This window comes from Clarias gariepinus, chromosome 3 (assembly GCF_024256425.1).
Source record: "Clarias gariepinus isolate MV-2021 ecotype Netherlands chromosome 3, CGAR_prim_01v2, whole genome shotgun sequence".
Classification (NCBI taxonomy): Eukaryota; Metazoa; Chordata; class Actinopteri; order Siluriformes; family Clariidae; genus Clarias; species Clarias gariepinus.
In genome coordinates this window covers 33013467-33031772 of record NC_071102.1, presented here as the reverse complement: position 1 = coordinate 33031772, position 18306 = coordinate 33013467, and the positions used below count along the sequence as shown (strand labels likewise).

Sequence of the window (18306 nt, the reverse complement as noted above, 5' to 3'; positions counted from 1 at the left end):
CCTAATGGCAGCAGATTACAACCTGTCTGCCAATTTTCATGAGTTGTTTTTGAGCAGGTTAAGACCCCAAAAGCCCAAAATGATGGGAGAAAAATATTTAGGAAAACAAGAGGGTCCCGCAAAAACGTTATACCAATGTAATAGTATATGTACCTGAGTAATATTGTTGTCATAGCATCATTAACTGCGTACAGTGTTAAACGTCACAGAGTTCAAGCGCTGACCAACAGAAATGATCGAGTTAGCTAACTGTACCAGTCTTTCTGCATGATGTACATTAGAAAATGAGACTGTATATGGAACAGATTAATAGACTTCTTAGAACTTCATACATGTCTGTAAAAAAATAATGATAAAATGATGACGTAACTGTTCCTTTAGCTCCTAATGTAATCTGTATTTAAATCCCAGAATCTAGCCACCTATAAATAAATAAATAAATAAATAGATAAATAAACTAATTATTACAATTTACCCACTAAAACCTGCACTATTCTCTGAACCGAAATCTCACATATTCACTGAAACAGTGTATTTAATCGTTAATTAAATTACAGCTCGCGAATTAAACATTTTTATTTAAAAATATAATAATACGTACAAACTTGCTCCCGGTTACAAACAGGCATGAGAGACGGATCACCCCCCCTACATAATCTCTATCAAATATTATATTAAGGAAATAAGTCATGCCGTGTTTCCGGTGCCCATTAGGTGGCGAAGTGCAGCGTTGTGACGCCAAAAGTAAAATTGAAGAAGAAGAAAAACTTACAGCGTTTCTGTAACCAATAAAAGTCGAGAAAACCGTTTGTGGGCGGGGCTATGTTTCGCGTTCACAACACGTTCATGCTAAGTCAGCTAAGCTTGCTAGCTAGCTAGCCTTGCTAAGTTTCTTTTATTTTTAAATAAGGATAAACAACTTTTAATTCTTCACACATAAAGAAGGAAAGACATGGCAATTTCCAACGGAAAGCGAGACGTTGTGTTTGTATGTATTTTATCGTTTTACATAAAATATACAAAAGCCTGATGCAGCCTGGCTAGCTATTTCGACCGATAAATTTATTGATTAGCCGCTTTGCTAATTCGCGAGCTGTAATTTAATTAACAGTCAAGTACACTGTTTCAGTGAATATATGAATTATTTCAGGTTTTAGTGGGTAAAATTGAATTTATTTATATATAGGCGAGAACCAAGGATTTGCATAAAGATTACATTATGAGCAAATGTAACAGTTACTTTTTATTATTATTATTATTCGTTTTACAGTAAGGTATATCATTCCTAGGAGTCTATTAGTCTGTTTCATATACAGATTACAATTTTCCATATACGTTTTATAATTATTTCTGATTCAAAGCATCCTGTCTATACCATACGACCAAAACATAGTTTTGGTACTGAGTTAATTTTTTATGTTTATACATATAGTACAGCAATTTCACTACCTCAAAAAATAAGAATATTGTGAAAAAAAATTATATTGCAGACTCTTTTGTGTCTCTTCTATTGTGTCACACTTGAATCAGCTAATTAACTCAAACTGCAAAAGTTTCCTGATTCCTTAAATGGTCTCTCAGTCTCATTTGGTAGGCTGGCTGTTTACAGAATGCTGTATCCATGCACATTAATGGAAAGTTTAATGGAAGGAAAAAATGTGGTGGAATTATGTTAATTTAGTTTGAGTAAGGTGTCTCATGACTTAGTCTGATGCTGTGAACTAACCTTTAACTTTTTTTTGGCTTCAGGAGGAAGATGATTTGCCTTACGAGGAAGAAATCATCAGGAACCCGTACTCAGTAAAGTGCTGGATGCGCTACATTGAGCACAAACAGAACGCACCAAAGTCTGTGCTGAATATGATTTACGAGCGAGCACTTAAAGAATTGCCCGGGAGGTCGGTAGATGTGCTTCCTGTGTGTTATTACAGACCTTCTACCATAAGATTTGGTGTGTTACTAAAAATCTTTGTGTTTTAATGCTGATTACAGTTACAAATTGTGGTACAATTACCTGAGAGAGAGGAGGAAGCAGATCAAAGGAAAATGCGTCACAGACCCAGTGTATGAGGAGGTCAACAACTGCCACGAGAGAGCGCTGGTGTTCATGCACAAGGTAACATGCTAGATTTGGTTACGTCTGTCAAATCTAACCTGAGCAAACTTCCCAGCAAACTCTGCCCAGTTTTTAGGGCCCAAGCACTATAGTGTGCAGGACCCTCTTGTTTTCCCAATGATTATTATTATTATTATTATTAATATTTTTAACTTTTGGGTGTCTTAACATGCTAAAAAACTCATTAAAATTGGCAGACAGGTAATAAATGTAATCTGCTTAAATGTAATCTGCTGCCATTAGGATGCCTGAGTATCTCGTGGCCCCGGGCCCTCAGGGGCCCCCCAAGTGAGACTTTGCTGCATAGCTCATACACACACGTATGCACAAGAAACTCTGTCGCATTTAGAGCTCATTGAGCCGAACCACTTTCGCACTGCATGTCCTGGGCTCAGCTCAACAGGAAGTCAGTTTTTTTGGGTTGCTCGCAAAACGCACCCGATGGATTTTAATATTCACCTCCTAGGGGATTTATACGATTGCTGATCTGATCTAAAGATATTGAGGATGCAAAATTGTGGAGGGATTTTTGATATCTCAAATGGGTCAGCTGTGATAATGTGTTAAACTTACACCGAAAAATGATTAATAACTGTGTGGCATTATATTGAGTGCCATTATATTCAGTGACGCGTTCAGTAACATCACATTGAGTAACATTATAGTGTGATGCTTACTTTCCAGCATCTGTGGCCTGTTCTACACACACACACACACACACACACACACACACACACATCACAAATGTTAACGCATGCATACACACACACACACACACACACACACACACACACACCTCTTTCATGATGCGCACACACGCACAAACAGAGTTTTGTATCTTACACACTTTACACATGTTAACACTCTCATACTCACACAGACACACAAACACACTGTATATCACACAACACAAATTTTAACACACACACACCCACACACTAACAAGTCACACGTCTCACACATCACAAATGTTAACACACACACACCACACACAAACGTGCACAAACACATCCACACGTCACACACACACACACACCTCTCTCTCTTACTCTGACAGACACACTAACGCACTCAACAATATTTAGGGCCAATACTGACATTAGCCCTGTATAGTGTGTGATGTGCACAAGTTGTGCAGTGCAACCGGGTGGTGATGGATTTTTCGAGGTCTTAACACACTCAAATAACACACAGGTTGTGCGGTGCCCCCAGGGTGGCGATGGCACAGAGTGCTTGGGCCTGCCATTGTTGCTTGCAACTATATTTTATTATCATTATTTTATACATAAAAACAATCCACTTTGGAGTATTATTAACTTGATCCTCTTGTGAATAACACTTTCCTTTTTGGTTTCTCGGCAGATGCCGAGGATATGGCTGGATTATTGTCAGTTCATCGTGTCTCAGTGCAAAATCACAAGAAGCCGTCGCACATTTGATCGAGCGCTCAGAGCCCTACCCATCACCCAGCATTCCCGGATCTGGCCCCTTTACCTTAAATTTGTTCGGAAGTTACCCTTGCCTGAGACCGCCATTCGGGTTTACCGCCGATATCTCAAGGTATGTGTTCCATATTGGCAAATCTGTCGTGTTGCTAATCTCCACTTTATAAATGCACACGCTTTTAAATGTTTCTTTTATAAACCACAAGTTTCTGCCTTGTTTCTTCCCTGTGTGTTTTGTCCAGCTTTCTCCAGAAAACGTTGAGGAGTACATTGATTACCTGCGCTCTGTAGGACGCCTGGATGAGGCAGCGGTCCGCTTAGCAGCCGTGGTCAATGACGAGGGCTTTGTCTCGAAAGAGGGAAAGTCGAACTACCAGGTGGGTGTGTGCTTCAATTGAGCTGGTCAGTTTTAGGATTTATTTTTAAAAATTTCTATAAAAGAGTAAATCACTATTTAAATGTTATTTTACATATAAACTGCACACTATGTCTTATTAGCGTGCATTAAATTAAATGAAGGCTATATATTAGAACCAAGAGCAAAGGAAATGTTTTTTTTTTTTTCAGGTATTCAAAACGCATCTGTTTTTCTTTTCTTTTATTAAAAACAACACATTAATAGATGTATAAGCTATTATTGAGCTGTAGAATTTAATTTACATGGTAAGAGGCTTGTCTTGTTTTGGTAACAATACGTATTATGAAAAAGAAGCTGCCTTTTTATGTCTACGTTTTCTTCTGGCTGCTCTTGTTAGGCGTCGCCACAACAGACCATTTGTCGCAACCTAACTTTGTCTACCACATCCACTTGGGCCTTCCTCCTTTGCTTTTTTAAATTTTTATATGTTACATTTTTCTTTATCATCAATGTTCCCAGTTAATGATGAGCTCGTTGTACTAAGAAAACTTTCTAAGTTGGTATCCAAGCTCTATTGAGATGCTGGGATAAGTGCATTGGTATAGTTTTATATAAAGAAATTAAGGAGGTTTTTACTCTCCTAACTGTGGTCTGTTATTCTGCTTAATCAGAAGTCCTGTTTAACTTGAACACCCCTTGTAACTGAAATTTAAAAAGGTTATTTCATGAATTTCAGCATTAAAGACGCAAATCTCTGCATTTACACCAAACTTTGGCTTTTTTCCCCCCCACCAAACTCTGACTCATCATTGCAGCTCTGGCACGAGCTGTGTGACCTCATCTCCCAGAACCCAGACAAGGTGACCTCACTGAACGTCGGTGCCATCATCCGCGGCGGTCTTACCCGCTTCACGGATCAGCTGGGCAAGCTCTGGTGCTCACTGGCTGATTATTACATCCGCAGCGGCCTTTTTGAGAAGGTATTTTACTCTCCGCTCCTTTTAGCCACATGTTCATCAATTTCCATAATCATTGTGTTCACCTTGTCATGTGTTACGTTTAAAGGCACGTGATGTGTACGAAGAGGCAATTCAGACCGTGGTCACTGTCCGAGACTTCACTCAGGTGTTCGACAGCTATGCTCAGTTTGAAGAGAGCATGATCGCTGCTAAGATGGAAACCACGTCTGAAATGGGACAGGATGAAGACGGTAAGAGAGTATCAGATGACGTTTTGCAGATAATAATTAACACAGATGTTGAGACTGATGTTGTAACCTCCTCGATGTAGATGATATCGATCTGGAGTTGCGTCTGGCCCGGTTCGAGCAGCTGATCACGCGCAGGCCGCTCTTATTGAACAGCGTGCTGCTGCGTCAGAACCCACACAACGTCCACGAATGGCACAAGAGAGTCAAACTGTATGAAGGCATTCCTCGACAGGTGAGCAGAGAATTTAAAAGCTAAACAGTACATCTATATTCACCTAAAGTCACTCTGTTAGAACTTTTGTTTAGTCGCTTCTGTAGGATTGCACACACATGTGCACCTAAAAAACATCCCAGTACTCTTAGTCTGATCACAAAGTGCTGACAAAGAATTTATGTGGAATTATCCTTTTACCTTTTGAAGTGATCTGTGTGTGAATGCTAATTTGTGTTATTTGTGTGTAGATAATAAACACCTACACTGAAGCGGTGCAGACTGTGGACGCTGTGAAAGCCACAGGGAAACCTCACTCGCTCTGGGTCTCCTTTGCTCGGTTCTACGAGGAAAACGAACAGCTGGACGATGTATGAAACAAACACCATCTCTTTTGTGTACTCAGTCTTTCTGCACTGCTTTGATGATGTCCAAAACAAATGCTCAAATCTCTTTCAAGGCCAGGACGATCTTTGAGAAGGCCACAAAGGTCAACTACAAGCAGGTGGATGACCTGGCGGCAGTGTGGTGTGAGTATGGAGAGATGGAGTTAAGGCACGAGAACTACGACCAGGCATTACGTATACTTAGGGTAAGATGATAAAAACATCTGAGAAACACACACACAGGGATTTTTTTATCTAAGATAATTATTAGATACTGTTAAAAATGAAAGTCTTTAAATACATAGATTTGATCAGTTGATTCAAAGCATTTTATATTGCTTTAACCAGTATGCTATTTTAGCCAACAAAATTCATCTCCTTTTTACAGAAAGCCACAGCAATCCCGTCGAGAAAAGCAGAGTACTTCGATTCGTCAGAACCAGTGCAGAACCGAGTGTATAAATCCCTGAAGGTCTGGTCCATGCTGGCAGATTTGGAGGAGAGCCTTGGGACCTTCCAGGTATTAGTTAAACACTATACATTAAATATTGCTATTAATGGAAAATTTTACTCTCTATGATGATATATCTATAATATATTGTAATATCATCTTTCTTTAGTCAACTAAATCTGTGTATGACCGCATCATTGACCTCCGCATCGCCACACCTCAGATCATCATCAACTACGCCATGTTCCTCGAGGAACACAATTACTTTGAAGAAAGCTTCAAGGTAGGACTGCAGACTAGAGCTAGTGCTGTTTAGATTTAGTTTTAAAATTTATGTTGCTTGCTTTTTTAAAATTTCTATCTAAAATTCTGTTTAAATGCATGATGTTTATATCGTGTAGACATGAAAACTTTTTAATCGTATTACTCACTTGTGTGTAAATCTCTGGTACGTTTCAGGCGTATGAGCGCGGCATCGCTCTCTTCAGGTGGCCGAACGTGTACGACATCTGGAACACATACCTCACCAAATTTATCGACCGCTACGGAGGGAAGAAGCTGGAGAGAGCACGTGACCTGTTCGAGCAGGCTTTGGACGGGTGTCCACCCAAGTTTGCAAAAAGTATGAGTGTGTTTTTGGTTCCTACTGTTAATCAGAATGAGGGTTTGTATAAAACTTCCTGATATGTTGAATATTTATGTTCGATCTTTTTCCCAGCCATCTACCTGCTGTATGCTAAGCTGGAGGAGGAGTATGGACTGGCTCGTCACGCTATGGCTGTGTACGAGAGATCAACGCAGGCTGTGGAGCCTGAAGAGCGCCACCTTATGTTCAACATCTACATCAAGAGAGCAGCAGAGATCTATGGCGTCACTCACACCAGAGCCATCTATCAGAAAGCCATCGAGGTATTGAGTGGGCTCTTTGTCTATCAGCAAAATGACAAAGCAACATCAGGATTCAGTCAATAAGCCTTCTTTATAATCTATGTATAAATGTCACGTAAGATGTTTCTTTCCTTTTTTTAACTTTGAGGTTCTCCCGGATGAGCATTCTCGGGACATGTGTCTCCGCTTTGCTGACATGGAGAGCAAACTGGGTGAGATCGATCGAGCCAGAGCTATTTACTCCTACTGCTCCCAGATGTGTGATCCCAGGGTGAGTAATGGGTCATCATGGTCCATTTTCATGTACTTATGACTAACACTGCATTGATTTATTCGTCGAACGTACCGTTCCAATCATAATTGCCTTCTCTTTACGCCCTATGAAGATGACGGCTAATTTCTGGCAGACGTGGAAGGAGTTTGAGATTCGGCACGGTAACGAGGATACGATCCGCGAGATGCTCCGGATAAAGAGAAGCGTCCAAGCGACCTACAACACGCAGGTCAACTTCATGTCCTCGCAGATGCTCAAAGCAACCACTAATGTTACAGGTAAGTAAGCAGTCTTTTCTTGTCGCTATCTAATTTCTTACAGACTCCATAATTACAGGAGTTTTTATTTTTAAAATAAACATTACTTAAAGAATTAGGATGCTGTATGCTTTTATTTTTATTTTCATAGCGCCAATTTTATGCCAAACTCCTGCTTTGTAGTAGTAGTAACATAGTTCATTTAAAGTACGTCAGCTTTATTTATTTTATTATTTGTCACGATATTGCTTAACTTAATGTTTAAATATTAGTAGTAGTAGTATGCTTAGTATTTGTGTTGGCAATACTCTGAGTGTGCTCTCTCTACCTCCTGGTGTACATGTACTGTTTCTTTTCTATGTCTCTCCTTCTCTGGGTGTGTGTCTTTTGTCTTTTGGTGACTTTCTCTGTCTCTTTTGCACTCTCAATGTGTTTCTCTAGACCTCCTGATATATGCCATTGTCTGTATCTATATATATGTCTCGAAGTCTTTGTGTTTCTCTTCTTACTTGGTGTGCATGTCTGTGCGCCTTTATTTACACTTTGTCTGTGTGTCGTTCCATCCATCAGTTTCAGACCTTGCCCCAGGCCAGAGTGGTATTGATGACATGAAGATGTTGGAGCAGAAAGCACAGCAGCTGGCTGCAGAAGCTGAGCAGGATAAACCCAAACCTAAAGACAAGATTCTCTTCGTCAGGTCAGAACCACTCCTCGCTTTTTATTCCGTTTCCTCACAGCACCATGTGCGAGCTTAATCATAAACTTCACCCGATGCGCATTAAAAGTAACCTTTTACTTCATGTGTGTGTTTATTTATGGTGCAGGAGTGACACATCTCGCAGCGAACTGGCTGAACTGGCCAAACAGGCTAACCCAGACGAGATCGACATCGATGACGATGATGAGGAGAAGGAGGATGAAGATGAAGAACCCGACGGTGAGTCCTCCCTCGCAGTTTCACATTTAGTACAAGTGTCAGTATGTCTGTTCTGCAGTACTGACCTTCTCTCTCTTGTCTTTTGAGCAGAGGTGCAGCTCGAGCAGAAGAGTGTCCCTACGGCTGTGTTTGGAGGACTGAAAGATGACTGAATGGATTATTGGTGTTTATGTGACTGATGGCGAGAAATAGGAGATATTTGCAAAAAGCAAATGAGTTGATTTGTATTGGTCAAGCTTCTGTCCACCATTACTGCCAAGTTAACAAAAGACCTTTCGTGTATCAGTATCCAGTGGCGTCCAGCCTGGTGAATCAAGGTCCAGATTAGAGTTGAACACAGGAGGGCGCTCATTCTTCCCTTATTCACACAATCCTAAAGGAACTGTCAGTGTTTTATAACTTAATCTGTCATGTTATATTTTTTAGTACATAAAGATCACCCACTCATCAATGATTTTTGTTATTTATATAATTAAATAGTTACAAGAATTAAAATTAGTCCTGATTACAAATTTAAGTAAGGTAAATCCAAACTAGACATTCCACTTGATATAAATAGCTATATAAAAGTCTGAAACTGTTAAATTCGAGTCAAATTTCCAGCAATGGAGGAATACACTACACTGCTTTCACCCTAGCTGTGACATCACGTGTTATACTTTTAAATCCCAGACATATCACATTGCAGCTTTAAGGCCAAACAGGTAAAACCATCATGGAGTACGGTTTCTATAGTAACAACTAACAACTTTTTTTTCTTCTTTTTTATGGTGAACACAACGTAAATGGATTAAAGGAAGATGTTTTTTTCTGTTAGATGGTTATTTAACATTTTATGGGTCATCTGGATCATCTGCAGTCTTCAGTGTCAGTGCTTTTGTAACGAGCAAAGGTAAAGCTGTAGCTTTGGGTTTTTCACTGCATACACAAGCTGCATTTATATGTTATAAAAAGTGGAATTAACTCGTGAAAGTCCATGAACCTAAATGTAAGTTTAAACAGATAAAATGTTTATTAAAAATTATTAAATTGCAACTGTTGCAGTTCGAAAAGGATTCTATAAAGCACATGTTTATAGAATAACATTGCAACTTAATGGTGGTAAGAGTAACTCTGCTTTACTCTGAATCCTGATTATGATTATTTCTCATTTTGCTTTTATAAGCTAAAATCCCCCCCCCCCCCCCAAATCTTTTTAGTATGAATAAACCTGTTGAGATTAATTTTGTAAAGCACTGAACTACTCCTTTTAGAATGTCAGCAAAGACTATAAAAGTCCCACCCAGGAATGTTATTATTCTTTAATCTCCTGATACACGACAAATGACATCTTGCTCCATCGTCATGCACAATGGTTGATAAGGCTTGATAAGATGTTCAGCACAGTGAAAAACATGCACATAACAGTGTCCTGACAGCTTTTTCCAATATTTGTTACAGAAATCTCTATTTTGTTACTGTTCCATATATGTTAATTTAGTTTGTGTCTGGTATAATTTTGGTAATAAATTTGTTCTTCAGAAATTCCTTGTGTGCACAAACCATCCGAAGAAAAATGCCATAGGAGATTAAAACAATTAGGTGTGGTAATCCTCTTAGTGCAGTTTAAATTGAGTTTTTTTTTTTGAGAAAGGGAAGTCATGTGAGATAGTAGTTACTTTAGCTGTACATGAGACTGATTTATTGATCATATGACTCAGAGACTAATATATTTATCATATAGCAGGAGAAATATCAAGATGTGACATCAATGTTTTTACAATTCCATATTCTGAAGGGAGTTTAGGTAAGACTCTTAGCCCCAGTAAAACATTTGAATGGTGCGAATGTTTTAAAGAATGCCATATGTCTGTGAGTAACGCTCCTGGCTGGCGTGGCTCAGGGCCCACTGCAGTCACTAAATAATAAACGTTCAATAAACGTTCAGCGAGTGGAACACCTGATTATTAAAAACCAAAGGATAACTTGTTGCCAACATCTAGAAGAGACACATCTGTGTGAACTGTACACAAAATCTTTTACCATCACCACTTGCACATTACAGGAACTTACCACATTCCCTGACCTCGCTCCAAGCCATTTCCAAATTTTCAGACTATTAAAGGAGTTCCTGGGAGGCCAGTGTTTCAGATGTGAAGCAGGCTTTTTCCTTTGAGGAATTTTGTTTAGATAATCTGAAACATGGTGTATGATATCAAATGTTTATCTTAATATTTAGCCATTTTAGTACATCGCAGGATATTACAACATAGGATTTTACCTTGTTTATTTCACATAGCTTTTAGAATACACAGTACTGTTTTAAAGCTTAAGTAAGGTGAGAAAAAAATGCTGTGAAGGAGGAATTCTCTCACAAATAGAAGTTTTAATAGTTTATTTTTATCAATTAACAAAATGGAAGGTAAGTGAGTCTTGTCTACGTCGAAGATAGTCGACGAAGTTTGGGGTCATTGACCTGCTGCAGAATAAACTTGTGGCCAATCAGACGCCACCCTGATGGTATCGCATGAGGGATAAGTAGTTGAAGACACCATTAATCCTTACCAAATCACCAACTCCATTTGCAGAAATGCAGCCCCAAACTTGCAAGGAATCTCCACCATGCTTCACAGTTGCCTGCAGACATTCATTATTGTACCACTCTTCAGTCCTTCAGCAGACAACCTGCCTTCTCCTATTGAGAAATATATAAACTTTTGACTCATTCCTTGACAGTGGCTTAGTGCACTGTTGCATTGCACCTCCAGGGTCCGGGTTCGATTCCCATCTTGCGTCTGTGTGCATGGAGTTTGCATGTTCTCCCTGTGCTTGGTGGGTTTCCTCTGGGTACTCCGGTTTCCTCCCACAGATTAGGCTAACTGGTGTTCCCAAATTTCAAGTTTAAATGCTTCCCTATAGGTTACAAGAAGTTTGGGGTCCTCAAAAGTCTAATTTCACCTTAGAGAAATAAAAAATTTCTTCAATCCATGGGTCGTCGCAACCAACCACCATGTCCACTGACATCTTGCATAGACACTTGGATGGATTGACTTTAAATTCGAATATTCAGTTCCAAACTTGAGACACCAGGCATGTCTTGGCTGATTGAGTATAATTACATTTTTGGCCTTTTGAGTGTGCTTGTTTCTTCAGGCTAAATACTGTATTCTAGTACTTACCCGTGTCATATTGTCTCTGTATAATGCCTTATGTTCCAAGAATGTATTTTGAAATCAAACTGAAAAATGTTCCACCTGTTGGAGCAGACATGTGCCTGAACATGCGCTTTACTTCCTCTTCCCTACGAACTGTCTCATTTACATCTAATTACTGCAGTGCATTGTGGGATTTCAGGAGTGCTGGATTTCAGGATTTAAAACTAACCTTTCAGCCATGTTTAGAAGAACATGACACAGCTGTATCAGACAGTGAGCAGGGCGCGGTTTGGGACAGACCCGAGCTCTTATATTCCGGCTCCCACTGCACCTGTTTTTTTTTTTTTTTTTTAACAATACACCTTTCGTGTACCTGCTTGGCTGCCTTTAGAAGGTTAGTCCCGCCCCTGAATGACGTCTCGGGGCGCGTTCTGAGCTGTGATTGGTCGCTGGTGGGGTGAGTGACGTGCGTCCGAAGCACCTGGAACACTCGGTCGTCGGCGGCGGCGCATTTCTGCCCAAAGCGCACAGCGATGCGGCTCTGAGACGGGGGCAAGAAAAAAGACCAAAAATCTCCGCAGAGGCAGTAAAACGGCGCTCCGTGGCAAAACCGAGGCGTGTTCCGGAGCTCCGCGGCCTCACATCAGGATGAAATAGGAGTATTTTTCTATAAATAAGCAGCACTTTTGTATTATTGTTATTATTCGTATCATTTTGTTCCTGGATCCTGGTTTTCCGTCAAGGGGACGCCACCCGACATCCGTGTTTTCACTCCGCGCACAGGCATGACCGCTTGAGCTTTCCTTTTTTGTGCTATTTTACGCACTACCTCGCTTTTTTCTCCTCCATAAGGCCTGTCTTTATTAAAGAGGGGCTCGATATGGTGGACTCGAATGCGATGAGGAAGACTTTCGTGGTCCCGGACGTGAAACCTTTGGATCAGTACGACATTACCCGAGCTAAGATCTGCGCCAGTGTGGGCTGGCTTCTGGCGAAATCCTACGGCAATGCAGGTACTGACCCATTTACACACACACACACACACACACACACACACTGCTCTAAAAACTCCAGGATCACACTATGCCCCCTTCATCCTTTCATCATGCGCTTTGATGCATGGAGGTGAAAGCTCAGCATTTCCCCCCCTTGAGACACAAAGACACACATTAAAGCCACTGGGATCTAATTGTTTTTGTTTTTTTGTTCATTTTTGTTTGTCATAAACATCCACATTTCTTGATCACTGCCGACACAAATGTAACGCGATATATATATATATACAGTATATACATAAATAATCATCATATATATATATATATAAAACAATATGTATGATGAGTTAATTTCTTTAACAAAATTCCTCCTTTGTTGGTAGAAATATTTCCAGTTTTTCCACAATATACCTACGTTCCTACCAGTGTCTTTCCTGTACACGCTTTCTTTGACTTAAATGTAAATTAGAGCTGCTCTGAGTCACTCATGTGAGAGAACACACACCCACTTTCACCTTCACTCAACACCCCCAATCCTGTTTTTTTTGTCGCCTTTAACTGCCATTTTTTAACCCAAAATACAGGTACACGACCTACACATGCATTGCACATCCTGGGTCAAATCTATTTATCTGACCAGATGTTCACAAGGGAACACGATTACATGTGATATTATTGAATGCAAACATCTAGATTCCATTGAACTTGACTTTAAAAACAACAAAAGATACCTGCTGGACTGGATTGTACTTATTACATCATAGGGCATTAGTCAGGAAATCAGTTAGGTTAGGAAATTAGATAGGTCACACTGGTTACGTTAAGGTTATCAGGCCTGTACACTAATGCAGTCACCACATAATATACAGGTTTGTTTCTTTTAATTGCAAGCAAACCTGATTACTAGGTGTTTAAGTTTCTGTCACTTGTGCATCTATTCTCTTTGGCTTGAAATGTAAATTTGAGTTACTCTGAGTCATTCATGTGAGAGCACACACCCACTTTCACCTTTACAGAACGCCCTAACCCCCCCCCTCCCCACTGTATATATATACATACATACATACATACATACATAGAGTGAGAGTTTCACATAAAGACTTTCTGAATTCATATTTTACCTCAAAACTTCACACAAGCCAGAATATTTCAAAGATGATTAAAATTTTTATTAAGTCACTGCAATATGTAAAAAACGACAAATTCTTTACTAATCATGTGATAATATAATATCCTAATGTTTGAGGAAGAAACAGCTGACTCAGTCGAAAAGAAAGAGATATGACAGATTCCGAGAGGAAGAGATGTGAAGTGGTATCAGACGCAAAGGACAGTTTAAAAGGCGATCATGTGATTTTAAGGCTCTTTGCATAAATGTGTGTCTTTTAGAATCTTATATTCTAATTATAACCATTTTTAGAATACTTTGTTTTGTGCAGTGCTGCAAGTCGTACCACACTGTGAATGAAAAGTGTGCATTTTACATGTCTGCGTTGAATTTATTTAATACCTTTACTAAAAACATTTTACATTTATCTCATGTACATTTGAAAATCTTTCAGAGTCAAAAAATTTGCCTATTAGCCGCAGGCTCAGATTCTACTGAACTCTGATATAAAAACAGCAGTTTTAGCATTACACTGACTTACAGAAGTAGTCAATAATGCCGTTTTATTGCTTTAGTAGCACACTCTAACATACATTTTTATATATTTTAATGTTTATGCTACAACTGGTAATGTAAGTCCTACTATGGATCCAAAACTATTGATCTGATCGTGTCACTTGACACTTGTCGTGTCACGTAGCAAATGTACATCTCAAATGGACGTCTTTGTATATCATAAATGTTAATGAGAACAACATATCCCACCCTGCAGAAACCTATTTCTGAGAGACCTGTTTAAGAGCAATAAAAGCATAAGGTGTAACCTCATCTTATCTTTATTATATTGTTTTGTATAAAACTCTATTTAGTGATGCTAACTTTTAAACCAGATTATCATCATTACACTCATGGGATGTTTTCATGTTCTATCAGATCTTTAACCAGGTATACAGGAAGTTTCTCCTCATCGCATAGAATATAGAGAAACAGCTAGCCTGCTAGTTCAAATATGGTTAGCAATGCTAATAAACAAGTGCTGCTGTTAAACATGTCTTTTACAACCATAAACCCACCATGAGCAAAAGAAAACTCTCTGATGCTAACAGTGCAGTGAGCAAAGCAGCCGTTATTATCCCTGCTGTTATAGGCAGGAGGTAAATTTACTGTACTTTGGGGCTGAAATGTTTTATGATTGTCATTTGAAAAAATAAGAAAAAAAACCCATTTTCTACTGTTATTGCTTTTATAGATCACAAAACAGGCACAGACATGAAAAAAAGAATCATTTTCTGTTGTCAGAACAAAAGTGAACTAATGTTAAAAAAACAAACAAAAAAGATATCGTACACTGAGTTCAGGGTTTTTCTTTTTTTAATGATATACTCAAAAGGTTAAGTGTGTGTGTGGGGGGGTATTTTGTGTCTCTCTGTTGTTTTAAAGCTTAGGGGGAAATTTGTTGATATTTTGAACTTTTATTTTTATTGAAGCCAAAATCAATCCTGGACAATTCCCTCATTTCACTTATGTAGGGTCAGGGATACACCTGAGCCTCTCATTTTCCAGTGACAACTGTCCATGTTCCGTGAGGTTTAAAGTTAACCAGCATGTCCAAAAGTATTTGTACACCTAACAATCACATCACATTTGTTCTTTTTTTTTTTACCCATTACGGTAAATTCCAGTCATCTGAAAGGGCTTTTTATTTGATCGATGAGGTCAGGTACTTATGATGTCATCCCAAAAGTTGTTCAGTGAGGGCTTTGTGCAGGACACTCAAGATCTTCCAGTCCAACCTTAAGATAGCATGTCTTCACAGAGCTGGCTTTGTGTATGTCGTACCCCTTTTCCACCAAGGTGGTTCCGAAACTAGTTCAGAGCTGGTGTCTAATCTCGAACCAGTTCTTTGTTTTCAGACAGACACCTAAGTCTCGGCTCCTCAGACAGAAAAACTGGTTCCATGACAGCACCAACACTTCGCTGGGTTAGAACAAAGAACAGCTTATGTCAGAAAAAGGTTGATGACCTCCATTAAAAATAAATAAATAAATAAATTATGGACTCAAATGTAAAGTGCAGCTCAATGCTGCAATGATAAAGCCAGGAGAATTCTTATGCTTCTCCCTAACATTTTAACATCCTGGGATTGGTACAAAATATCAATAGGGCCTAATGTGAAAACACCCTTAGTTCCAGTGGCTACATATGGTCAGACTGGTCAGACGTTCACATATTTTTGGTCATATAGTGTATGTTGTATTCACTTTTTCAGGTGGTAACAGGCGTTGACTTGTACTCTTAAGGGTTGTAGCATCAAAACATGCAATTCGGCAGTTTTGTAATCAGGTCCACTAAACCTTTAAACCAGCTAAACGTGTTGACTATACACTCCATAGCTTAGGTTTGCTTGGGGTTGGATTAGAGCAGGTGTGTGGACTGGGTTTGAGAATTTCTGGGTTAATGCTTGCAAAACGGTGTTGTTGTTACTTGAAGGACTGCGCTGTACTGAAACGAGGTTACAGTAATTGCTGATCAGAATTTTAAAGGTCAAAGTTTTAGTTGAGAAAATGCCACTGCGCTGAGCAATAGCAAACTCGGCACATCCGTGAGGAAAAATTAACTTGCCTTTTTACCGCTAATGCAGCTATTTGGGTTAGTGTGTGCGTGTATGTGTGCGAGTTCTATCGTTGTCCCATTGTGTTCAGTAAATGAGCCACAAATAATTCATGTACTACCCTGCATTCCTGTACTTACTTTAGATCTCATTGGCTGGTGTACAAACAGGTCAGCTGATCCGGTGCTTATGTTTAGTTAAGCATAATAAAGCCGATAGCTGACGTGTCAGGATAAACACGGTCGTCGTTATACTTCAGCGGAATATCCTAGATGTCTCAGTTCACCAGAGCATAAGAACAAACATGTCTAGGGTTTAGACTTTAGTCCAGTGGAATATATCTGGAGTTGGGAGAGACACACACACACACACTCGGGTCTACTTTATCACTTTGGCTTACATTTGTTATGCAACCAGTAGCCATGCATGTATATCTACAGGGACACACAAAGACGCACATACCGTCTCTGCGTTCGGTCTTTGCATTGTCGGCAGTGGGGTGTAGCCACACCCTCTGGTCAGACTCACAGAGACTGGCATGCACCGCGAAGTGAGAGGAGGAAAAGCCAGAGCGCTTGGATAGCACACACAAGATTTTGTTGTGTGTGTGTGTGTGTGTCCCTACAGCAGTGAAATCCTGCTGAGCCAGGACCGCACTTATCTTCCTGTCTGACTTTGATGACATCATCAGTTTTCCTCATTGAACCTGGATTGTGTAGTGGACTCTAGATTTCCTGCACTGTTCCTGAAAACTAACACCGTTTACATAAAACAAACAGGGTCTTTCAGAGAAACACAGAGCTGCTCATTACATGTACAGCCTTTTGTAAGATATTACGATATTATAAAATCATTAGTTTTATAAAATTGTTTCTTAAAATGCATCAAATGTTTTTTGCACTTTGGAGCTGGAGAGTTCTTACAACCTGCTTCCATGTTATAGACGTTTTTGTGTATAACCTAAACAGCCCTTAAATTCACCTTCACACTGACTTCAGATTAAACGTTCAGATAAGGTTATTTAAGAAAACACGTTTAACATAATTAGGAGTGTAAAAATATAACTGTGTAATAAATACAGCAGTCAGGACAGTGGTTAATAACCAAGAGCCACAGAATTACATTTTTCCTAACCATCATGGGTATTGTTAACATTTGTATAACACATTAATGCTCACGTTACCAAGAAGCTGATGTTTAAGTCTATTATTCCTACATACAGTACTATCTATTCAGCCATTGTCTATAGCCAGGATGATGGGAAGCCTGGAGCCCACCCTAAGGAAGTTAGGGCACAAGGCTGGTATTCCAACCTATCGCATGGCACACGCGCACACGGTCACACACATAATCATAGTACGTTACAGGCAATTTGGACCGTCGGAGGAACCCGGGGTATCTGGAGAAAACCTTCAAGCATGTAGAGTACATGAAAGCACACACACACACGGTAGAGGCGAGATTCAAGCCCTGAACCCTTGACAGTGAAAAAACTTGTATAAATATTTTTATACTAAGTTTATTGCTATACATTATATATATATGATAATATTATGATAAAAAAAAATAATTTAAGCGTTAAGCTCATATCAAGCGAAGTTTGCAAACTGTTACTATACTGTAACTATTATGAAACAGTATTGTGACCGCTGCAGTATCTCAGAAGATAACCGTGTGGAATATTTGTACTTGCGCTTGACCTAGAGTAATATTGTAAAGTACATGTAAAGTAATATTGACCTTACAAATGGCTTCCTTGGGCATGTCGTGTTATAATATCTTCCCTGCTCAGGGTTCCTCATGTGGCTTCATCACATGTTATTAATGAATTAACCCGAGCACCTGCTCTTCTAATTAAGACGAGTTGCAACACATCCAGAGTGCAGTGGGATTTCGTTTTGTTTGCAGACTGCATGTAGTATCAC

The 18306-nt window shown here is 39.4% G+C and overlaps 2 protein-coding genes across 5 annotated transcripts in view; both read left to right on the top strand.

The window, feature by feature from the left end:
- The first annotated feature begins 823 nt into the window (after positions 1-823).
- Positions 824-8984, top strand: xab2 (XPA binding protein 2). Its single transcript, XM_053493426.1, has 19 exons — positions 824-988; positions 1750-1898; positions 1993-2116; positions 3479-3676; positions 3804-3938; positions 4735-4899; positions 4985-5129; positions 5210-5361; positions 5592-5711; positions 5801-5932; positions 6115-6246; positions 6347-6460; positions 6637-6799; positions 6896-7086; positions 7214-7336; positions 7452-7617; positions 8167-8293; positions 8421-8533; positions 8624-8984. The coding sequence occupies exons 1-19, from the start codon at positions 953-955 to the stop codon at positions 8683-8685; spliced, it is 2547 nt and encodes an 848-aa protein (XP_053349401.1). The 5' UTR covers positions 824-952; the 3' UTR covers positions 8686-8984.
- A 3169-nt stretch (positions 8985-12153) lies between these two features.
- The window catches only part of camsap3 (calmodulin regulated spectrin-associated protein family, member 3), a 40663-nt gene continuing 34510 nt past the window's right edge, over positions 12154-18306 (top strand). For 2 of the 4 annotated variants that reach the window (XM_053492407.1, XM_053492406.1), the window contains exon 1: positions 12154-12680. In XM_053492407.1, the coding sequence (XP_053348382.1) occupies positions 12548-12680 (133 nt within the window). In that variant the 5' untranslated portion in view covers positions 12154-12547. The remainder of the gene's footprint in view (positions 12681-18306) is intronic. The other 2 variants (XM_053492410.1, XM_053492408.1) reach the window with 1 other exon arrangement.

Excerpts from the sequence above, each read along its gene's own strand:
- xab2 (XM_053493426.1), top strand. The coding sequence starts at position 953 with ATGGCAATTTCCAACGGAAAGCGAGACGTTGTGTTT. Across the intron at positions 989-1,749 it reads GAAAGCGAGACGTTGTGTTT|GAGGAAGATGATTTGCCTTA; the intron begins GTATGTATTTTA and ends TTTTGGCTTCAG. Across the intron at positions 2,117-3,478 it reads CGCTGGTGTTCATGCACAAG|ATGCCGAGGATATGGCTGGA; the intron begins GTAACATGCTAG and ends GTTTCTCGGCAG.